General features: G+C 39.7%; 2 protein-coding genes across 21 annotated transcripts in view; both read right to left on the bottom strand.

Annotated features, from left to right (window-relative positions):
• Window positions 1-6,720, bottom strand: part of NME5 (NME/NM23 family member 5) — a 29,439-nt gene extending 22,719 nt beyond the window's left edge. Inside the window, exons 1-3 of one of the 6 annotated variants that reach the window (XM_070234221.1) lie at window positions 6,592-6,630; window positions 5,972-6,146; window positions 178-340 (exon numbers count right to left, since the gene is read on the bottom strand). In XM_070234221.1, coding sequence (XP_070090322.1) covers window positions 178-192 — 15 coding nt within the window. In that variant the 5' untranslated portion in view covers window positions 193-340; window positions 5,972-6,146; window positions 6,592-6,630. Of the gene's footprint in view, window positions 1-177; window positions 410-5,971; window positions 6,456-6,591 lie in introns of those variants that run through there. The other 5 variants (XM_001504305.6, XM_070234219.1, XM_070234220.1 and 2 more) reach the window with 5 other exon arrangements.
• Window positions 6,721-7,013: 293 nt separating this feature from the next.
• Window positions 7,014-24,219, bottom strand: part of BRD8 (bromodomain containing 8) — a 30,306-nt gene continuing 13,100 nt past the window's right edge. For 2 of the 15 annotated variants that reach the window (XR_011425559.1, XR_011425561.1), the window contains 16 exons: window positions 23,703-24,155; window positions 23,313-23,406; window positions 23,066-23,112; window positions 22,099-22,313; window positions 21,820-21,912; window positions 21,552-21,620; window positions 20,996-21,173; window positions 19,650-19,754; window positions 19,127-19,171; window positions 14,676-14,954; window positions 13,569-13,835; window positions 12,773-12,930; window positions 9,992-10,081; window positions 9,800-9,893; window positions 7,976-8,153; window positions 7,014-7,409 (listed from right to left, as the gene is read on the bottom strand). Coding sequence is in view for 11 of the 15 variants with exons in the window: in XM_014730648.3 (XP_014586134.1) it covers window positions 7,359-7,409; window positions 7,976-8,153; window positions 9,825-9,893; window positions 9,992-10,081; window positions 12,773-12,930; window positions 13,569-13,835; window positions 14,676-14,954; window positions 19,127-19,171; window positions 19,650-19,754; window positions 20,996-21,173; window positions 21,552-21,620; window positions 21,820-21,912; window positions 22,099-22,313; window positions 23,066-23,112; window positions 23,313-23,406; window positions 23,703-24,155 (2,391 nt within the window). In the remaining 4 variants the exon portion in view is untranslated. Of the gene's footprint in view, window positions 7,410-7,975; window positions 8,154-9,799; window positions 9,894-9,991; window positions 10,082-12,772; window positions 12,931-13,568; window positions 13,836-14,675; window positions 14,955-17,097; window positions 17,480-19,126; window positions 19,172-19,649; window positions 19,755-20,995; window positions 21,174-21,551; window positions 21,621-21,819; window positions 21,913-22,098; window positions 22,314-23,065; window positions 23,113-23,312; window positions 23,407-23,702; window positions 24,156-24,219 lie in introns of those variants that run through there. The other 13 variants (XM_014730648.3, XM_014730651.3, XM_023617631.2 and 10 more) reach the window with 7 other exon arrangements.

The following is a 24,219-nucleotide window of genomic DNA, read 5'->3' as shown; positions in this document are numbered from 1 at the left end:
CAGGCAAGAAATAAAATAAAAAAATAAAAGGGATCCAAATTAGAAAGGAAGAAGTAAAACCATCACTATTTGCAGATGACACAATTTTATATACAGAAAACCCTAAAGAACCCACCAAAACACTTTTAGAAATAACAAATGAATACAGTAAAGTTGCAGGATATAAAATCAACATACAAAAATCAGTTGCATTTCTTTTTTCTTCTTCCCAATGTCCCAGTACACAGTTGTATATCCCAGTTGTAAGTCACTCTAGTTCTTCTATATGGGATGCCACCACAGCATAGCTTGATGAGCAGTGTGTAGGTCTGTGCCCAGGATCCAAATCAGAGAACCTCAGCTGCCAAAGTAGAGTGTGCAAACTTAACCACTTGACCACCAGGCTAGCCCCCAGTTGCATTTCTATACACTAAAAACAAAGTAGCAGAAAGAGAAATTAAGAATACAATCCCATCTACGATTGCAACAAAAAGAATAAAATACCTAGGAATAAATTTAACCAAAGAGGTGAAAGACTCGTATGCTGAAAACTATAAAATATTGTCGAAAGAAACTGAAGAAGACACAAAGAAATGGAAAGATATTCTGTGCTCTTGGATTGGAAGAACATAGTTAAAATGTCCATACTTCCTAAAACAATCTACAGATTCAACGCAATCCCTATCAAATTCCAATGATAGTTTTCACAGAAACAGAACAAAGAATCCTAAAATTTATATGGAACAACAAAAGACCCCCAATAGACAAAGGAATCCTGAGAAAAAATAAAACTGGAGGCATCACACTCCCTGATTTCAAAATGTATTACAAAGCTATAGTAATCAAAATAGCATGGTACTGGTACAAAAACAGACACACAGATCAATGGAACAGAACTGAGAGCTCAGAAATAAACCCACACATCTATGTTAATTTTCGACAAGGGAACCAAGAACATACAATGAAGAAATGAAAGTCTCTTCAGTAAACGGTGTTGGGGAAAATAGGACAGACGCATGCAAAGAATGAAAGTAGACCATTATCTTACACCATACACAAAACTTAACTTAAAATGGATTAAAGACTTGAATGAAAGACCTGAAACCATAAAACTTCTAAAAGAATACATAGGCAGTACACTTTTCAACATCAGTCTTAGCAGCATATTTTCAAATACCATGTCTGGCCAAGCAAGGGAAAACAAAAGAAAAAATAAACAAAAGGGACAACATCAAACAAAAAAGCTCTGCACAGCAAAGGAAATCATTAACAAAAAGAAAAGACAACCTAACAATTGGGAGAAGATATTTGCAAACCATATATCTGATAAGGGGTTGATATCCAAAATATATAGGGAGCTCATACATCTCAACGACAAAAAAGCAAACAACCCAATTAACAAATGAGCAAAAGATCTAAAAACATTTTTCCAAAGAAGATATACAGATGGCCAACAGGCACATGCAAATATGCTCAACATCACTAATTATTAGGGAAATGCAAATCAAAACTACAATGAGGTATCACCTCATGCCCATCGGAATAGCTATAATTAACAAGACAAGACATAACAAGTGTTGGAGATGTGGAGAAAAGGGAACTCTCATACACTGCTGGTGGGAATGCAAACTGGTGCAGCCACTATAGAAAACAGTATGGAGATTCCTCAAAAAATTAAGAATAGATCTACCATATGATCCAGTTTTTCCACTTCTGGGTATTTATCCAAAGAACATGAAAACACGAATGCATAAAAATATATGCACTCCTATTTTCATTGAATCATTATTCACAATAGCCAAGACTTGGAAACAACCTAAGTGCCATCAAGCGACAAGTGGATAAAGAAGATGTAGTATATACATACAATGGAATACTGCTCAGCTATAAAAAAAAAAAAAAGAAAGAAATCTTGCCATCTGCAACAACATGGATGGACCTTGAGGGCATTATGCTAAGTGAAATAAGACAGAGAAAGTCAAATACCTATGATCTCACTCATAAGGAGAAGATAAAAACAACAAACAAACACATAGACCCAGAAATTAGATTGGTGATTACTCTAGGGGAAGTGGTGAGGGAGGAGGGTGAAAGGAGTGACCAGGCACATGTGTATGGCGATGGATGATAATTAGCCTTTGGGTGGTGAACATGACATAGTCTACACAGAAATCGAAATATAATGACGTACACCTGAAATTTATATGATGTTATAAAGCAATGTTATTTCAGTTAAAAAAAAAAAAGATTTAACCTAATTAAGAAAAATCATTCCTGTTTGGCAGCCTTCTTCAACACAGTTTGTTAATGACAAATTTGCAATACCCCCTTCTTGAAGTAAAAACACTCCAATCAATAATATTTTGTTAATATATACTTTGTATACATTAAAATAACAAAATTGGACATTATAATATTCCAAATTCATCTTTCCCTATCTATTTGTTGTACTATCCTATTTATTGTGAAATTTTCCTATTTTAGTTTAGGGAGCTGGTCTCATTATGGTACTTAGAAATAACATGCAGTATAACCAGGCAGTAAACAAGTTTTTCAGCATAATATGAAAGTTGTGTATTCTTTATTCTGGTTCTGCTAATAAATATGTTGATTCACTGTGATCTTAAGAAAAATTAGTTGGCATTAAGTTTCTCAATTCAAAAGAATATGAAACGCTTAAGACAAATAAATGTTATTTTCTTCACAAATGAGAGACTATACAAATGAATCATTAAATTTAAAAAATCATAGAAGCTGAGTTGGTCATTCTTCCTACTGGAAAGTATCATACTTTCCCTAAAAGTAGCTATTTGAGTGCTTTTAAAAAATTATTCATGGGGCCGGCCCTGTGGCAGAGTGGTTAAGTTCACACACTCTGCTTCAGTTGCCCAGGGTTTCGCCAGTTTGAATCCTGGGCACAGGCATGGCTCTGCTCATCAGGCCATGCTGAGGCGGCATCCCACATGACACAACTAGAAGGACCCACAACTAAAAATACACAACTATGTACCCAGGGGGCTTTGGGAGAAAAAGGAAAAATAAAATCTTAAAAAAAAAAAATCATTCATCACTACTGTTTTTCAGTTCCACTAAAAGTGGATCATGAGGGAAAAGGCTCAAAATATAAGAGAGGGATTCAAAGTAGACGTCAAGGAAGAATTCTGGCTGGAGTAAGGATGATGAAACATGGAGATAAGTCACCAGGTGAAGATTGAAAAATTTCCATGATTGAGGCAGAAATCCATCTTTCTAAAATGGGTTAGATTTTCCTGAGAGTACAGTGTAAATTTTACCAAGCGACCTACCTTTTAAAGCCCCTTCCAAAACTATCATGTGTCCTCAGGTTTGAGAAACTTGGTAAAATTGCTTGATTTGTACTGAGGAACCTAGGTTGTCCAGAGCAAGAAGCCTGGAAAGATGTTTACCTAGGTGGGTCAGCACTGGTACAAACAGGCTCTACTGGACAAACATGACATTCTCACCAGGCAAGAACAAATTACTACAAAAAAGGTGCTGTATCTGTGCTCATATTGAAATTCATATAGTTGAGAAATAGAAGAAATTTGACAAGTTACAACAGCACCTGATTTAGTATAATCCACGATTCTGTTATTTAAAACTAAGACATGCTAGTATTTGTGATTCTTATGCATATTAGTGTGGAGTCTTGCTGTTGCTGGGTTAAAAAATAAAAATCTCATCCGTCACAATGTAAGCCCTTACCTGCCACATACCCCTTAGCAAGCAGGGGAAGCTACTTTCTGCAGGTGTGCTGGCTAATGCAGCATAATTATAAAAATGAAGGGCTCATCTTAAATTAAAGTTGATAATGAATCAATGAATCCATTGGTCACTAGATCAGGTAAAATATTTTAGAATTTGAATGAATATTTTCACAAAGAAAAGCACTGGTACTAAATAATATCAGAAAAGGAACCATGAGTTTGTGAAGGAAAGACTGCCACCTACTGAAAGGACACATCATTTTTCAGAAGGTTTTCCCTAGATGGGACAAGTAAGCCTCAAGTTCAATGGATTCCCAACTACAATAAAGCCTATCTTAAAAGCACACAATACAAAGGACAAATATTGTATGATTCCACTTACATGAGATACCTGGAATAGTCAAAGTCATAAAGACAGGAAATAGAATAGTAGTTACCAGGGCCTAGGGAGGGGGTAAACAGAGAGTCAGTGTTTAATGGGTGCAATGTTTCAGTTTGAAATGATGAAAAAGTTCTAGAGATGGATAATGGTGATGGTTGCACAACAACATCAATGTGCTTAATGTCACTGAACTCTACACCTAAAAATGGTTAAAATGGTTGGGGCTGGCCCCGTGGCACAGCGGCTAAGTTCGCATGTTCCTCTCCGGCAGCCCAGGGTTCACCGGTTCGGATCTCGGGTGCGGACACGGCCCCATTTGGCAAGCCATGCTGTGGTAGGCACCCCACATATAAAGCAGAGGAGGATTGGCAGCAGTTAGCTCAGGGCTAATCTTCCTCAAAAAAAAAAAAAGGTTAAAACGGTAAATTTTATGTTGTATATATTTTATCACGATTAAAACAAAAAAGCAGCATACAATATACCAAGGCCTTCTTTGGTCTGAAATGTACTGCTGACTAGGCAAAGTGTTAAATATTAATATTTATACTAATTTTTAATTTATAATTAACATTAACCATTTAAGTTTGTCACTAATTCTTTTTAAACGATGGACTTTTTTAAAAACTTAAATGGATATCTTTATCTTATTTTTATATTTGTTTTTTTCTAAAATTAATGGGTAATATACTTACAGGGTTAAAAAATTCAAAGCAATATAAAAAGGTATATCCTGGTCCTAATCTACCCTGTTCTTCCCTGCCTTCAATTGGCAACTTTTTTTATTTTTTTGAGGAAGATTAGCCCTGAGCTAATTACTGCCAATTCCCCTCTTTTTTCTGAGGAAGACTGGCCCTGAGCTAACATCCGTGCTCATCTTCCTCCACTTTATATGTGGGACATCTGCACAGCATGGCTTTTACCAAGCAGTGCCATGCCCACACCCAGGATCTGAACCAGCGGCTGCTGAGAAGCAGAATGTGCGAACTTAACCTCTGCACCACCAGGCTGGCCTCGCAACTATTATGTTTATTTATCTCTTAGTGTTTCATTTTGCAAATACTGGCAAGCATGAATATATATCACTTTTTCTCTATGACAAAAGGTTGTTACACATTGTTCTGAATCTTGCTTTTTTTTTTCGTAACAGAGGGTTCCTTATTCTTTTTACAATCAGTCACATAGTATTCAATTTGGTGGATTCGCTAGAGTTTATAACGCTGGGCTGCTTTCAACCTTTTGGTGGTAAATACACAATGCTGCAAAAAATAACTTGTATATATGTCATCTCATATTAATACATGGATTACAGGAAGGGTTCCCAGAAGTAGGAATGCTGGGTCAAAGGGTAAATGCCTCTGTAATATTGATAAAATAATCACCAGATTCCCTTCCAAAGGGGCTGCGCCATTTACTTTTACATTTTTGCCAGATGGTATCTCAGTATCTTTTTAATTTGCTTTTTTCCTTAGATCTCAGGCTAGTTAAGTAAATGGGTCTACAAATGGCCAACAGAAACCAGAGGAAATCAAATCTTCACGTGGAAGGGTGTCGAGGGAGAGGGATTGTCCTATTTTATGGGGGGAAAAATGTTTTTAAATGCATAAAAAAAATCCTGGAAGAACAGAAAGTGTTCAGTGGTTGCCTCTCTCTGGAGCCTGGGAGTTGGGGTGGGAGAGAACAGGTGAAAGGAAAAGGAATTTTACTTCTCACATCCTTTTGAAGTGTGAAAAAATTTTTTTAAAGCTATCACATATAACTTTTATACTTAGAAGAATAAACCTAAATTTAATGCTAAATACTAAGGATCTAAACAGATTAACATATTTGCATAAACATAAAAAAAGGAGCAGAGAGAAAAAGACACGATCACGTGCCCAGAAGTTACCTGAACAATGGTGAATCCAGATCTGAGAATAATATCTTGTATCTCCTCCTCCTTGTCAACAATATCTGGTTTGATAATGGCCAGAGTTTTTTCTACATATATCTGAGGTGGGGGCATTGATATCTCCATTCTGGTTTTTCAGGGTACAATTTAAGAGATTCTTGACAGGTATCAACTGCAATGACATGCATTCCCCCACCCCAAATTTAATGTAATCGTGATTAAGAATAGCATTAGGTGCTTGATTTTATTAATTTATAAAGTTAGAAATTGCGGATCTTTTTCTATAAGCACTGTCTCAGTAATACGATTTCTACTCTGCGACTAAGTCGTGCTCTGGGTTTTCCTAAGCGCTTTCGAGGTGGAGAGGTCAAGGGACAATCCGAGGGCCTAGGACTGGCGCAGAGTCTCGGGGCAGCAACAACAGACTGAGTCGGCAATCCCTCCGGCCACTCCAGCAGCAGATGAGCTGCCTGCTACGCCTGTCCCCGCCCAGCCCCGCCCGGCAGGAACAACCACGCAGAAGGTCAGGCCTGTTTGGAAAGCAGAATCTCTAGGTCCCCTGGGCCCTTCGGGGCTGCAGCTGCAGATTCCGAGTCCGACCCTTGTCTGGGACTCACCTTAACACCTCTCCTCCAGTGCCACCACAACTGGTTTCTAGGAGACCTGAAGCCCTGCTTAAGGACGGTGGCTGCAGAGGGCCAATCCCAGCAGAGTGCTTCACAGCCTCTGGCCGGTTCCTTTTAATCAAGACAGGGAGCCAGTCACAGGCGTTTTTATCCCCCTTGCAAATCTTAGAAGACTAGATGTCTTTCAGCATTTCTCATAATTTATCTTATCTCATCCTCCTAGACATTTGAAGGACACTTCAATTATCTCCACTTTACAAATGATGAAGCAAATCACATACACTCTCCCCTCATCCTACCCCACCTCCTTCCAAACAGTGTATGGAAGAAAACTCATGTCAAATACCTTACTCATTTCACCAGATGATACTGTCCCCCCTATTCCCACCTTCTGTCATCATTAAAAAGCAATCTTTGACTTGTGAAATAACATTTATTTATAGAGGAGTAATAAGATGTCTAATCTAGTTACCTCTAAATTAAGCCTATGGAACAAAGATGTGGACAACATTTATGGCATAACCCAAAGCTCAGCTCTCCCCATTTTCTATATATTATGACCACAGGCACCTTTGACTCCTTGGTTGTGAGTTAAGGCATTATTCTTATTAGAAAAGACAACTGAGAAGTGGTAAACAAGTAGTGGGAGCCTCTGTGGGCCAGAGTCTCAATGAGAGGTCCAAATTCCAGAAAAGTTCAGGGTAGCGGCTCCAGGTTAACAAGACAGGTTTTCCACCATCCATGAAGTCGGCTGCTTCTCACTCCAGACTATTTAAGTCTCTTCTTTTGTCTAACCAAATACTCAGCACCTACAGGGTCAAGGCAGATAACAAGCTATGAATCTTCAAAGCGACAGAGGTTTGAATGCAATTTTATTTTTCTGCAAAGAGATTTGACTATGCTGTTTTCCTTAAAGTATGATGCTGCCCATAAAAGAAACCCTCAAATGTTTTCTTCTGGCTATATGTCTTATCCCCTACAGATGGGACAGTGTGAACATACACTAATAACAAGTGTAGCAACCAAAATATAGAAAGTGACTCCAGCCTCTGGTTTGCATGTTTAGCCCTCTAACTTGAAGCTTGGGAAGCAGGAGCTCCTGTTACTTTATCTATCCCCAGCTCTCTTGAGAGCTCTTCACGGCTGCCTGCTTTCCTGGACTACTTTACTTCACTATCTATTAAAGCTGGTCTTGCAGAGGCTCAGGGTTTTCTTAACTAGCACGTACGTCAATCCTTCAGGGCCTTGAATCACCTCTAAACACAAACTCTAGGAGCACAAGGTCACTTCAACATCACCCTTAGTCTCACAGACTTTCTAAAATCAGATTCCAGAGACTACTCTCCTTTTTCTTGCAGTTCTCTATGTACAGTACCTGAATCTGCTCCAAGACTTCTCGCTGCATCTCCACAGCCATATGGTATACATGATGATCAGAGTCATTGTACATCACAGCATTTTGGAACATCAGCATCAGGTCCCTCTGGAACTGAGCCATGGTGCGAATCCGTCCCTTAGACAGATTCCTTTTCAGGCTAGTCAAGTCCATGGGTCTAGAGGCGGCCAAGAGAAACCAGAGGAAATCAAACCTTCATGTGGAACATGCGGTGGGTGACCTAATACGTTCTCTTGGAGAACTACCCAGCTCTTAATGAAAACAGTAATAAAGATAATAATCCCCATCAGATAATAAAATAGCATCAGCAGCTAACATTTGACTGTGTACAACAGGCCAAGCGTAATGCTAGGTATATGAACTCACTTGATCCTTTCAGTAAACCTATAAAGTGGGTATCACTATTATCACCAACTGGCAATGAGGAAACTGAGATCTAAAGAGGTTAATTACTTGCCCAAAGTCACACAGCCCCAGTTGCAATTCAGAGGCAGCCTGACTCCAGAGCCCTGAGGCCCAGCCACTACACTCTATTATTGTAGGGGGAGTGCTGACGCCAAGTACCAAAGTTGTAAAGAGCTCCAACGATCATTGTAACTACATGGTAGTTACTGACTGACTGTTTACAATGTGTAGTTATATACTAGGTATTTAATCTACTTCTCTTAATACATAATCAAAAGCTAAGAATTTTTTCTTCTTTCATGGAGATGAAAAGAGTGAGAATCAAGTGAATATTAGGATAAATAATTATTTAATGAGATATAGAAAGTGGGTATATAAGAGAAGGCACAGCAGTGTAGAAAGAGGGCTGAACTGGGAGGTAGGGATCTGGGGTTTAGTTCTAGCTGTGCTGTTCACTATTGATCACAGGCAAGTCATGACCACCTCTGAGCCTTAGTTTCCTCCTCCAGAGAATAAAGGAGTCTGTCTCCAAAGGTACTTTCCTGTTCTTTCATACTCCATTAACACACTGCTTTTTTTTTCTTACTTTTATTTTTTTTTTCTGTTAATGTAGTATTAGTTTATTGTGCCAAAATCAGTGATTTTTCACAAATCTCAAGCAAAATTAATTGGAACAAAGATTAAAATCAGTCATTTTATTAAATTACCAGATCTTGCTAAATAAAACAACTTTGGTTCAATTTTACAAGTAAGTAACACACTGCTTTATGACAGCATTTTCGACCAATTATGCTATAAAAATCCAAAATACTGCAATCATCCAATGTTTGTAATATCCATTGGGATTACCATCTTTGCCTTAGCACACCTATAACTGGCTGAATAAAGACGGTGTTTCCTTTTAATGTTTTGCTCCAACAGAACAGTGTCAAAAACTACCAAAGGCTAATGTAAGATAATAATGAATGGATCATTTTACTTAAAAGCCAATACTGAGGGGCGAGCCCACTGGTGTAGCAGTTAAGTTTGTGCACTCTGCTCCAGCAGCCCAGGGTCCCCTGGTTCAGATCTTGGGTGTGGACCTACACACTGCTTATGAAGCCATGCTGTGGCAGGCATCCCATATATAAAATAGAGGAAGATGGGCATGGATGTTAGCTTAGGGCTAATCTTCCTCAAAAAAAAAAAAAAAAAAAAAGCCAATACTGAAAACAAAAACCTATATTATCCTTTTGTTCCCTGCCTTCCTTCTCAAATGAAGACTGAGCTCACCATAACTTTACAAACTTATTCAGCTATAAAATACATCTTGAATTTGTAAGTAATGTAAATGAAATAAGGACATAATCTAATAGATGGGAAACAAAATATGAAAAGACATATATAAAAGCAACCAACCTTTCTTGACCCCTTTTCCACTGACCTTTTCACCACATCCTTGTATCCTGGGGCCTGCCTTTCTGACACAGGCTTCAGAAATGGACTGCTGAACCTGTTAAAGGACAAACCAAGAGAGGATGAAGAAATTCTGGAAAGTTGCTCTAAACGAGAAGTGTGGCTGTGAATGCCAAGAATGGCTAAGAGACCTACCTGTGACTGGCAATCATCTTCCAGACTGGCAGGAGAGTCTTCTTAAATAGCAAATGATCCTGAACAGGGTCACTCTGGCCTAGATCAGACCTATGGGACAAAATAGGACAGAAAAGAAACAGTAACTTCACAAATGGTATTCTGTCTCCCCAAGGTGGGCAAAGAAGTTTTCTCAACACATAGTGTTCCTAGTTAACATCTGAAGGAAATAACACCATAAGAATAAAAACATATTTAATGCTTCCATAAGAGACCCCAAATTCTGTAAGTATTCTCTCATTGGTCACTATTATCGAATGAAGTGGTTACTTCATAAAGCATACTACAAATCTACAATTGCCTCTTGGACTTGCTGATTTGCTCTTCAGCACCTGTGACTCTAAAGAACTGGTCTATGAAAGTGATCTTTGTTCACTGATGTTTCACAAGTGCCTGGCACATAGTAGGTGCTCGATTAAGTATTTAATAAATGAATCTGATCCTGTTTTTATGCAGAAATATGCCACATTAATAAGTATTTCTCCTATACTTCCAGAGAAAGAAATACTTGGTTTCACATTCCAAGGAATTCTCTTATGTTTCATCTGAATGCTACAATTTAAACATTTTTCCTTTTCACTCTCTTCTATATAGTAATAGTTAAAATACCTAAGAAAAATTCATTTCTCCTCAGGGCCCTTCCTTCTCTGGGCTAAACTGCCTAATTTATTTAGTTTTTCTCTGGAGCTGCAATGTTTTATGTCATTTTATAGTTTTCCCAGTTGGCAAGTTTTCTGTTTACTCCAAAGTTAAACATCATGTTGCACTTCCCACTTTACACACTACATTATACTCTCTAAATGGGCTCTCTTCACACCTAAGGTTTTGCACCCTCATTTTGCTTTATGTACTGTATTGTGTGCGTTCATTTGAGCACAACTCACATCTCGTTTTACTTTTATCCAATTTGAGCAACTCTACATAACTACTCATTTTCATGATGCAACATCTCACCTCATCTAAATTACATACCACAAAAATCAACATACCCTTAAACCCAGAACCCTATCAAAACAAGGCAGGTAAAGCCTAAAACAAACATCTTCCTTTGTTTCTAGTCAGCAAACCAGAATGAACAATAGCTCCTTGGTATGGTGCAATCTTGTTCATACACCAACGCAACAGATATTTAGTAAGTTTCCATTATGTGAAAGGTGCTGCGCTAGGTTCTGTAACCTCATAATCAATCACCTTTGCAATGTTTTAAGAAATAATCCCTTGCTTACCTTTATCTCTATGTATTTAGAAATGCATGTCAAAAAACTACAAGTAAAAGTGTGGGAGTGGAAAGGACCTACAGACTTGGACTGGTGCTACAAAGGCTCTACTTCTCTTTACTCCTGCGAGTCAATACAAACTAAGGGAGAAGCCAGAAAAGAGGCACTTGGAGAATGTCTATCTTTCAAAGAAGTTTTAAGCTTCCCCAATGATTAGACAAGAACTCAGCTTTCTATCTCCCCTTAAACTATCTGGCCAAGCAGACTCAATTACTACTATCTATTGCGTTCTAATAAAGATTTTGTGTTTAATCTAATTTCTAAGATAAGAGTGTGTAGTTTGCCATTCAAGATGCTGAAATGTTATGAAAGAAAATGTCCCAGATTAGAGATTTCCTGTTTTTTGAATAGTCATAATAGGCCAGCTGCTCATACTTACACAGGGAGTTACAGAAAAGCAAAGGAAGCAATTCTTCAACAACCTAGATTTTAAGCTGTATTCTTTCTGCGTAACCAAAATTTAAAGTCTGCTATTTAAAAAAATATATATGCATGGTTCGGTATCTTAAACAAAAGAAGGCTAGAATAACTATTTGCTTGCCTTTCCACAGATAATGTGGGTGGATCTGGGATGTAGTAAAGGAAAAAAAAAAGAGAGATCATGTTATCTTCTCTCAATAGATAGATACAAGGCTAGGCCCAGAAACAGAACTATTTATTACCATAACAAAAATACTTTGTTTAGGGGCCGGCCCAGTGGCGCAGCGGTTAAGTTCGCATGTTCCTCTCCGGCAGCCCGGGGTTCACTGGTTCGGATCCCGGGTGTGGACATGGCACCACTTGGCAAGCCATGCTGTGGTAGGCATCCCACATATAAAGTGGAGGAAGATGGGCACGGGCGTTAGCTCAGGGCCAGGCTTCCTCAGCAAAAACAGGAAGATTGGCAGCAGATATTAGCTCAAGGCTAATCTTCCTCAAAAAAAAAAAAAACCAATAAACTTTGTTTTTCTGATTTAAAAAAAATTCACTTAGGAAAAATTAAGATTCTAAAATGTGCCCTTAGCCTCATAATTATTTATAAAAAGATGAGACTATTATATAAACAATTTCCCAAGATTCGTGAAAAAGAAAGAACGGAGATGATAACTTTAAAATAATTTTGAATTTCAAGTTAATAGGAGCTGTTTTAGCATATTTAAAAGGATAGTTTGCATAACATTAGACTTAAGGTACAATCTGATGCAGCAATGTTTCCTAAATAAATAGAAAGCAATTAGAGAGAAGGGTTATTTATAAAAGAGATTCTTAATGTTGATGAAACAGACTTGTTTTATAAAAGAAAAGCATACAGACTTCTAGTTATACAATAAAATTATACTTAATTCTATTGCTACTGTTTTCCAACTCTAATTGCCTTTTTTTTAATTTACAAAAGTAATCCATGTTCCTGGGAAGAAATTCAAATGGGCATAAATAGAAGTAAAAGTATGAAACTTAAGAGCCTCGGATAAAAATCTATACTTACAGCTTTGAGGAGGTAGCACGACTGAAAAGGATATCCACCAGAGGAGTCTCCGGAATGCTGAAGCCATCATCACACTCACCTGCAGAGGGCTGGTCTTCCATCTCTGACACATACCCTTCACCCAGGTCCTCCTCTTTGGATTCTTGCTGAACCTCCCCCTGGGAATGCCAAGAAACAAAGGAAACTTTAGAAAGAGATTTACTATCTGCAAGGTAATTTTACTTGTATGGGGTAAAGGAAGGTTGACTTTAAGGTGAGAAAAGGCCAATTATATAAAGCTATAAAAGAAATTAGAAAAAGGTGACTTAACTAGACCTGTCAGTGAATTATTGGTAACAATCTTGCTGGAGAACTTTGTACCCCAAGAAAAAGTGAAAAAGCAATAAATTCAATTCTAGACGGATGCTGCATTCTTTTAAAACTGCCATTATCACTTGTGGCCCTGGAGCTAACTAGTCTAGCTGGTCAGATAATATTAATGATAATGGCACTCTAAATTTTACTGATTGCTTACTATAAGCCAGGCACTATGCTAAGTGCTTTAAATGAATTGTCTCATTTAAACCTCACAGCAAACCTGTGAGGAAAGAACACTATAATCCATTTACAGCAGAGTAAACTGAGGTTCTAAAATGTTCACTCACATGCCTAAGGTGGCACAACTAATTGGTGCTGAAACCAGGATCTGGACCCAGGTTAGCTGAACTTCAGGAGTTAGCCTATGTGCTCTAACCACGCTGTTCTGCTTCCCTGTGTGGAGGACCAATCTGACTGCTGGTTTAAATTATTCACTTACCTCTTCACTCTCTGTGGGTAGTCCCTGAACTGCACAAATATCTGAAGGAGCTGGAGCCACCTCCAGGCTTCTATTTTCTCCCAGTGACCTCTTTTCAACTACCAAGGGGTCTACCTTGGCTGAAAGCTCTTCAGGCTCTCTGAAGGGCTCCCCTTCTCCTTCAGCGGCTTCAATTTCCCTTCCCTCTTGTCTGGTACCAGATGGAGGGCAGCAGCCTTCACTTGATTCTTTGCTACTAATGCATAATGGCTCCATTAAATAGGCTACCTGCAATCATAGTTTATTGTTAGATGCATAGGAACACCAATGGAAATCATCATCCATATCAATAATGCCATATGATTATACTGCCCCTGTGACTAAGTCTGAGACGGCAAATAGGTTAATTCATTCATTCAATCATTTAAAATTTATCAAATATCTTCTATACACAGGCACTGGACTAGTTGCTAGGGACCTAACAGAAAACAAGATTGATATGGTTCTTGGTTCTTCAAGGAGCTTATGTTCTAATTTTTCAGCTCAAGTGTCAACTCTGATCAGTTGAGAGTGGCTGTCTACAAAACTGCGGAAAATTTTGTCTGACGCAGAATGCAGATAGAAGTGGCAACATTTTAACTGGATTCTTGCTGATCTTGACCTAGGTTCTCCTGAATGTGTGCAGTTGCCACATAAATATAAACTCTCTTTCCAATTCTGTTCATTTCTGGTCCTCAGCCCTTAACCAGGTAATAAGGACTCTGTAAAATACTGCCTTGAAGTCATCATGTTATAAGCTTCAAGGAGAGTTTGGGTGTCACCTCCCCTGACTCTGAAAGAACGAATTGCAAGGATACTCATAAGGCAGTCCTGCATACCGAAATTCCATTTCCTATGACTCAGGCTCCTAATAACTGGGGTCTTAGAACATTCAGTCAAAAAGTACATATTTGGCACATATTTTGTATTAGCACCAAGTGCTGAAGACACAGCAATGAACTTAGTCCCTGCCACTGTGGAGCTTTCATTTTAGTAAACAGTATTAAGAGTGGTAGAAATGTGTACAGGTAAGCATTCTCTCAGAAAGTTGAGACTTTTCCAACTTTGGGAATAGTGGCTCCCCATTACCTCAGAGAGAAAGTGGAGGAGGTTCTGGCAGCTGACTTGCTCTGCCTCTTCCTGAGATTCTTCACTGCCTCCATCCCCCAAAAGCAGCTCACTAGGTTCTCTCTCTGGGCTGCTTTCTTCTAGTTCCTCAGCACCTGGCTCCTCAGTTTCCCTCCAACTGCCCACATCAAGATCCAGACTGGAGTCCCATGAGCTGAAGAGGGACCTGCAGTCGTTGCTCAACTCAGAGTCATTCGAATAGTCTTGTTCAGAATCCAACCAAACCCACTCATGTCCCATCTGTAAATACACAGAAAAAGATGCATTTCATTCACTCAGATCAATATCCCTAAGGCATTTCCATCTCCCAAGTTCAGGAGAAAGATAAGGAGCCAGAAGTTTCTTTCCAGTCATTACTAGGAAGAGTAAAAGCTAGCTGAAGGGAGACACCGGGAGACCAAATGATCTGTCACTGGGAATAAAGAAAAAGCCCCACGTCAAACAGTGTTACCCAATAATTATTTTTTCTTGGATTTCCTCATACTCCAAAAGAGTATGAGAACAACTGGAAGAGAAAAAACTAGAGCATAGCTAACTGAACAGAAGTCCTCTATCCCAAATCACCCTTAAACTCAATGGCAAGGCAATAAATTTGAGGAACAAAGGATTCTTTCTCAGCATATAGACATTTTTAACCTATCAACCATTGACTCTTCAAAGCACACCTTAAGATTACCTGTGGCATCCTTCTGGTCATATCCAACTCTGACTTCTCAGAATGAGAACCGCAGCATCAAGTTTTTAAAATATCTTCCCTTGCTTTCATTACACTACACTACCTTGGCTTTCTTACCCCTTTGTCCTCTACCTTTTACAACTTTCAATAAATCTTTGTCTTCTATGTTCTTGCTTGGTCCTCTGCTTCCTTATTCATGCTTCCTTAAAAAACTGAGGTTTCAACTTTGATCTCTATTCAAGTGGCTCCCAAATCTCTCCACCTTTACTTCTTATATGCATTCTGGTCTCACTTCCCCATGTACCCAAAAGTCAATTCCCTTTAGGTATCCTATCCTACTTCAACTCAGCATTTCTAAAACTAAAATCACTTTTCTTCCTGAATATCTCCAAAATCATTTGCTCTCCCCAATTTCTTTATCCTTATCAACACTATTTTCTTAATCCTGTTTTGACTCTTCCTTCTCTTGTATTCAGTAAGCAAGTCTACTTCCCAATTTTCTTCCAGTTTTTCTCAATGCTCATCCTTTGTTCCTAAATAAATGCCACAGCCTCCTGGTCATTTATCTTTAATCCAATCTACTCTGAACAGACAGCCTCCCTAATCAAGGCTTTACAGTAACTATCACCTCAGATATAAATTTCTCAATCTGCCACTCAAAGTCCTACATACGTTAAGCCCTATTTTGTCCCACTGGCCCAGTTATCTGTACTTCACTATTCCTTAATATGATCCCTTCTAATGACATTGGTCTCCTTATTGCTCCCACCACAGATGCCTATACCTTCAACTCAGCTTGCTAAAGCTCATCCATCACCTTCTCTACCAACTCAAAATCTGTGTCCTTTAATGGACCACCTCCTCCACAAACTTCTCCAACCTTCAGGGTTTCATTGCTTACTTCACATGCATGTTTGCAGACTGTTTTGGGAATATCCTGTAGTTGTTTAATTTTCTAACTAACTCCTAGATTGACTGAACTCCTCTCTCTCACCTCACAAGGACAGTATCTTCTATTTCCTTAGTATCCTAACAAGCTTTAGTTCTAAGCCAAAAAGATCTGTGACTTCTAATCATCTTTCTAAAACCCATCTTTCTCAAGAAGGCTCAAAGTACTAGATAATACTTTATCAATCTCCATCTCTTTATAATAAGACTTCTAACTAATTCATTTCACTGAGATAGTTTTTACTTAATAAGAGAAGTGGGAATAAACTCAGGTGATAAATTTGCTAACTCTTAAACTGAGTTTAGCCTTCAAACATCAATGGTATGAATTCTAAAACACACAAGAACCCTACACAGAGAAAAAGATAGAAGGAATAGTAAAATACTATCCCAGAAATACCACCTGCAAAGATAGTATTAAGGAGGACAAATGTCCGGGATAAAAATCAGTGCTACCCACATCCATGCTCAAATCTTCTTTAAACAATGCCAGGAACAGAACTCTGAAAACCTTAAGTTTTCCCAAAAATTCAAGAAAAGTTGAATAATATAGTCCTTATTGTACAATGCAACACTTTAAAATATTAATTATAAATTCAATCTTGGTTACTTACCTTCTCTGAGCTGTAGAAGAACAATTCATACTACAAGACCACTATCCCCTCTAACAATCTCACTCTCACAAATGATGAAAGTTATTATGCAGAAGAAATCACAAGTTACACATACACACACACAAAGAACACACCAAGGCTAGAGTTTTCTTTTCTTTCAGAGTTTATTGTATACATACACATTTCACAGAGTTTTTTTAAAAAAAGTCTGTACACTTCACAAGACAGTACAAACTAGCTACAATCTGCTAGCTACACAGTAGGACATTAACACAGCCCATGATTTTTGCCCTAAAACAGGCAATTGTGTTACTCCAACTCTCTGAAAGAGATTTTCCCAGTTCATGTCACATGGCCCAGGCGCCTCCTCTTCTGTAACTTCCACTTCTGGAACTGGGCCCACAAGCCCAAGCTCTATCTTGTTTACTTCTATTTCAGGTTCAGCCTGATGAGCGTACTCTGAGGCTTCATTTTTTCATCTTCATATCTGCTTCAATGGCACAGCGACGGCCCCGGGTTCCCCCATCCTAAATGAGAGGCAAACAAAGAAAGGCAGCATGAATGAGTTGGTTAGGAAGTAACAGAGAAGGTGCAACAAGAATGCTGGGGATTTGGTTTTTTGGGGGAGTGGGGAAGAGAATCAGCAGAAAAATCCAGGAAATGAGGGGTATATATATCTGTCTTCCCATAGAGTAGGCTAAAAAGCACCTGGTAGTAGTTTGTAAGAGGAAATAGAGGACAGAGAGTCGTGCTCCTGCCCACCAAAGAGGGCGCCAGAGTTTACCTGGGGTCCCACAGAATGACTATCAGTCATCCCACCCAGGCCCCAAATCATATACAAAGGAACAGGAAGAGTAAAAGAAAGGTGGGAGAGTCAGAAAGGGCAGTGGATAGTGAGATTCTTGGCTAACATACCTGTCCAGCTGTTGGTCCCTATAAGAAAGGCCTTTCCTGCAGACTGACCCTGGCACTAGTTCCCTAGCACCTCCTGACAGTTGTTTTCCATGAGATCAGGACAATCAGAAGGCTTCTTTCCATCTGCTGCTCTCTCCCTGCAGCCCAGCTCCTTCCTCTTGTGCAATATTTTGCTGTCTTCAATAGATAAAAGATCCTATTAACCAGCCTTGCAACAGCCAGCCAATTGCTTGGGGATCCAGAGTCACTGTTGCAGGCCAACAAGAAAGAATGGAGATTATAGTGTTCTGTCCGTGGTACAGGCTGAGGCCTGTAGGCGAGATGAACTAGTGAACACTTTTGCTGGGCCAGGCCATTTTTACATTTCTAACAGGCAAGGACTCTAAAATTTTTAGAGCTCATGAACACAAGTTGCCTTTGAGACAACAGTAAGAATAAAAATACCACCTTGCATTTGTATAGCACTTTAATTTTTTTTCAAGCCAGTTCCATATCTATTATCTTATTTTACCCTCACAACATCCCTGTGAGGTAGGCTGGACAGGTACCTCATTATATTAGCTCCATCACACAGATGAGGAAAACAAGGCTCCAAGAGATAATCTGGTGAATTTAAGATCATGTGGTTTTCTAGCCTGATGCCCTTCCATTACATCATGCCTCAGTGCCCCATAATGAACAACAGAGTCACAGAGTCATTCAATTCATGGCAGAAAAGACTGAAAGTCTTTAGACTATCTTTGCTAATAAGCTTATCTCTAATTCCACCAGACACTATTGTATGCATTGGTCATTGTTACTGAGATCTTTATCTTAAATTTGTGTCTCAGGCATCAGTCTTGCAACTTAGTATTAGGGAAAAAGCAAAAAGAACTATGTGCTGAATATCTGGTGGTATAAGGAACATTTTTTAAAAAGCCAGCTAGCAGCTGCTGTTCTAAGCAATCTTCCACTTGTAAGAAAAGAATTGGCAAAAGGTGGAGTCAAGAAATGAGGAGCAGGTGCATCCTAGATCCTTACCAAGAATACCTTATTTCAGCCCAGGGAACTCATAAACAGTCCTACCCAGAACACACACACACACATGCAGAAAGACAGGAATGCGGAAGACGACACAGTTTCTTATTCCATGACCTGAATAAACAGAAGTTCAAGACACTGCCACAGTCTGCATGTTCAATTTCCCTCTGCCACCCACCCCCAGCAGGAGCTGAGAATCTTTGTGGCAACACCGCCCCTTGCAGCCATTCAATACTTACAAAGAGAGAGAGAAGGAAGGCAGGAGAGCCCATGGGGACACTGTCCTGTTAGAGGACAAACAAACACTGATCAGGTTCCACGGAAACTTTCAGCCGCAAGCACCCCAAACCTCAGGACAGAGACATAAGCACCACACACACACAAAGACAAAATTTAAAAACTCAAGAACAAGAGGAAAGAGATCCAAAAGCAATCTGGCCATTATGCCTCTAGAACACAAACTGATGGTCCCCAACTGCTGCAAGCTAAGTCATTTCCCCCACCTTGCGAGCACACTCTCAGAGGAATTAATAATTCACTCACTCAGCTCACAATTTCTCCCATGTGACTGGGCCTTCCAGTCACAGCAAGTTTCTTCAATGTTTGGATGGAAGCAAACCACCACCATTCTAAGATCTACATGTCTATACACTGTTGGAACGTAGAAGTCCAGCAATACCAAGTACTAACACAAGGTTCCTTGGATGCTTCAGACTTCTGGCAGTGAACACTAGCACATAGGCTCTTTCTTGGTCTCCTCACCTTCTCTGAAGCATCCTGTTTGCGGGTAGAATCTCTCCCTCGAAGACTTTTAGCACTGATCCCAGACTCAGATGTTTGCATAATCAACTGTGTGGCCAGGAATTGCTGTAGAAGAAATAGGGTTGGCCTTAGAGACCTGATCCAGTAGGGAAGAATTAAGACAACTTGGGTTTTGTAAGAAGGACTCTGTATAGTATCCTTCTGCAAACAGCATTCAAATACATATTGACTGATTAGAAGTTCAGCATATTAGGTTTTAATTCTAGTTGTGCATGACAAAGAATCTGAAAATGCAAAGGGCTCTAACTTTTTTTTGCTATAATATAGGATCAAAATCTCTCTACTCTAGGGGCCGGCCCAGTGGCACAGTGGTTAAGTGTGCACATTCCGCTTTGGCGGCCCAGGGTTCACCGGTTCGGATCCCGGGTGCAGACGGCACCACTTGGCAACCCATGCTGTGGCAGGCATCCCACGAATAAAGTACAGGAAGATGGGCACGGATGTTAGCTCAGGGCCGGTCTTCCTCAGCAAAAAGAGGAGGACTGGCAGCAGACGTTAGCTCAGGGCTAATCTTCCTTAAAAAAACAAAAAACAAAAAACAAAAAACCTCTCTGCTCTAATAATGAGAAAGAGAATAAAACTAGATGAACCAAAAATCATTCAGCAATTTAAGTAATTTGGCAGACTGCAGAGATAGACAACATCCCTTCAAGATCAATATCCCAAGTTCAATATGCCAAGGGTGCCTGGCAATGCAACTGCAGGATACAAATAGGTTATCTGTGATGAAAAGGGAAAAGAAACTCTATCTGATGATTGTCTGCTAGGTACATACTTAATGTAATTTAAAAATATACATTCAGCATTTTATAAAAATTTTATTTAAAAACTCCATGAAACTAAAGCTATTACCCAAGAAGGGTTGAATATAGTCATGCACTGCACATTTCGGTCAGTGACGGACTCCATATACGACAGTGGTCCCATAAGATTAGTAACATATAGCCTAAATGTGTAGTAGGCTATACCGTCTAGATTTGTGTAAGTATATACTATGATGTTCGCACAACAAAAATATCACCTAATGAGGCGTTTCTCAGAATGGATCCTCGTCATTAAGGAATGCATGACTGCAGGCCATGGGCATGGCCATATTCTCCCACAACTTTCACCAAACCAACATGAGAAAACCAACATGAATCCAGCAAGAACAAAATTTTATGTTCCTGTGTTCCTGATGCTATTTCAAGTAAAAGCCACTGCACCCCTTTCTAACATCAATATGAATCCTTCCCTTGAGTATTTGCATTTCAACCTTGCTAAAACACTAAAGATCCTCAAAGTACCTGGATCTGCTCTAAGACGTCTCGCTGCATTTCTACTGCCATGTGATAGACATCATGGTCTGAGCTATTATACATTACAGCATTCTGGAACATCAGCATAATGTCACGCTGAAATTCAGCTGTGCTACGGATCAGTCCATTTTCAATGTTTTTCTTAATAGTTGACAAATCCATAGGCCTAAAAAAAGAACAGGGGTAAATGGCACAGAGAAGGGAAGAGGACTCAACTAGATCCCTGAATGTATTATTACCATATCAACCTGGCAGTCTTAGCTGGCAGGACTCAAATGCTAACCCCTCACCCCAAAACATGCACTTAACCCAAAAACCAAAGTCAGTCTATAAATTAAGTATTGAGAAAGGTAATAAAGGGGGTTAATTCTTTTAGACTATCATTGGTGATCCAGCCACTGAAATGATCAGACCAAATGATTGGTCACCCTTACTCACAGCAAAAAACATCTGCTTTAAACTTAACAGTCTAAAGCAAAAATCCACCAAGCCTAGACAACTTATAATTCAGGCAAGACAGCATGCTGAACAGATCATGGCTTACCTCTGTACAATGCTGTGGTAGCCAGGTGCTATATCATCTGTAACAGGCTGCAGGAAGACATTGGCATACCTGTCCAAAAAGAATAAGGTACAATTACTGACTTAGCGATCCTCCAGAAGCACAGGTGAGGGAACTTGATCTAAGCAGCTGAAAGTTGTAAGAGCCAATGCCCCCAGGCCCATATAAGCCAACTCAGACTTTTTTCTAGTCACCAACAATGAGGAGCAGCAGAAGAAAATGTTCCCACTGATTGGTAAAGCCCACTCACCTATGATTAGCTGCAGCTCTCCATACAAGCATGATGGCTTTCTTCCAGATTTTCTGTGCCTGAATAGCTTCTTGATCCTCACTACAGACAGAACTGAAATAAAAGAAATATATGAGCCCCACTAGGCATAAGTCAAAAAAAAAAGTCCTAATTATTTCTTGTCAACTGTTTGTTCCAGGCCAAGAAAGGGAAGAAGAAAAAGTAAGATTAAAGAAAAGATCCTCTCCTCCTTCTCACCTTCACTGCCTTGACCTCAAAGAAAGAATCTCAGATACTCACAACTGCGAAGAAGCAGGGCTGCTGGGGATGGAGTCTGCCAGTGTGTGGGATTGCAGCGTAGCATTGTGTATGCTAAAGCCATCATCACTCTCGCTCACAGGGGGTTCATTATCCATTTCTGACAAATAGCCTTCTCCTTGATCTTCTTCCTTAGGCTCCTCTAGGCTGGCCACTTCACTGACTCCATCTTCCTCCTCATCCTCACCTGGGGCATCCTTAGACACAGTGTGCTCCAGTCAACAAATGCAAGCAAAGCTATCCAGCAAAGCGTCATTAAAAATGATCTGTCTTTGGGTTAGCTCACTTCTGTAAAATGGCCTCACACTGTTTCCTGACTGAGACCTCTATCACTTATACTACCATCTACTTACAGACACTGACTGATCAAGTAATTCAGAACCTGGACAAAGAATAAGACCCAGGATCTTTTTAAAAGGAAGAAAAAAAAAGCTACTTACTTAAGACTAAGCTAAGAGGCGTTCCTTCTTTCCCCTTGCTCTTGAGAGGAACTCTGACCCTGGGTACAAAGTTATCAAAAATAGTTTTATTTTGTGTCTCATCTGATGGAGCAAGCTCACATCACATTACTTTAAGTCTGTTTATTACTACCGCTTAGTAATTCTAAAAGGAAAACGCTGAATGATTTTTCTCTGGATAGTGTAATTAATAATCTGATTTCTTATATGTTCTCGCTGGCTCTGGTATCCCTATTCACTCCAAATCACTTTGGATGTATCAAAGCTTCTTTGTGCATTATATGCAAAGAAAGGTCTGTGTGACATTCACAAACTCTTTCAGATGGGAAGCACATGTTGCCATAGAACTCCCCCTATGCCTGACTGTCCACTGCAGCTTTTCGCCATGCAACTCCTTAACTGGATGGGAGTTTACTGAAATTCATGAAAAAGGTAGTGCTATAGGGAAATCTAGTCACATAGCAAGAGGGATAAAGAAAAGTCTGAAATACCTTTATCTGGCTTCCAAAAATAGTCCCTGATTCTTCTTTCAATGAGTCTGCAGAGGAGAGAAAGACTACCTGAAGATTTTTCCACCTTAGCCTTCCCCTTCCTATGGACAATAATCCCCTGCAGCTCTCCTTTCCATGCTGACCTATTCTGCCTCCTCTACTTGCCCACAACCCACAAAATCCCTCAAAAGCCAAAGCAAACGATTTCAAGTTAGTTACAGAATATAGATTTCCTGGCATTATTTACCTGACATTTCAAACTTGTGCTGAGTCTCTGCCTCTAAAGGATCCTCAATGGGATTTGAGCCATGTGATGGAGACAACATGCTTTCAGGGGATGCCTGAAGACCAAAAAGAACAAATACACTAAGTACTGGTAAATCACTACAGCTTATACAATTTTATTCTTCAATGATGAGACCATAGAAGAAATTCTAAGTTCTACCCACATAACATGATTCTAATGGTCACCTTAACAGGAATAGGATAAGTATATATAGTACTGATCACATCTATGTGCCTTGGACACATCAAACATGTCAGAATTCAGGAATGAAACAGGAAAACCAAAGGCCTAAACTGTCACTTCTTACCTAAGGTATAACCCTCCATCCTTCCAGCCCCTGATCTTAAATACCTCTGTCTTTACAGCTGTAAGTGGAGTCTCATCGCCTTTCCCACTGGAAACATCTGCTTCAGCAATCTCTCCAGTTGCAGTACTTCTGGGTTCCTCGTCTAAGTCCTGACTCCTGAGTTCCGGTGGCTCCATACTTGTGGCTGGAACAACTCCTGCTACTATTTCAGCCCCTGAAATCCCTTGCTCTGGTTCTGCAGGTTCCATTTTGATCTCAACACTGGGCTCCCTGATGTCCACCAGTTCATGAATTCCTTTGTTTTCTGTGTCCTCAAAGTCCAGCCTCTCTTGCTTGACCGTCATCTCTGGTGCAGGGAGAGGCATTGGCTTGTCCCGCTCCTGCTGGATAGGGTGCTCCCAGGGTCCAGGCAGGGACTGGGGATCATCATTCTCTTCACAGAATGAAAGTGCTGCTTCCACTGCTGCCACATCCAGCACTTCAGGATGATCATCTACCTGTCCCATAATACATACACTGTTGAAGTCACAGAAAGAAGCCCAAGTCCCTCAATTCTGTTAG

The sequence above is a fragment of the Equus caballus genome, chromosome 14, assembly GCF_041296265.1.
Source record: "Equus caballus isolate H_3958 breed thoroughbred chromosome 14, TB-T2T, whole genome shotgun sequence".
In the NCBI taxonomy this organism is placed as follows: domain Eukaryota; kingdom Metazoa; phylum Chordata; class Mammalia; order Perissodactyla; family Equidae; genus Equus; species Equus caballus.
This window is presented reverse-complemented; position numbering and strand designations above follow the sequence as displayed.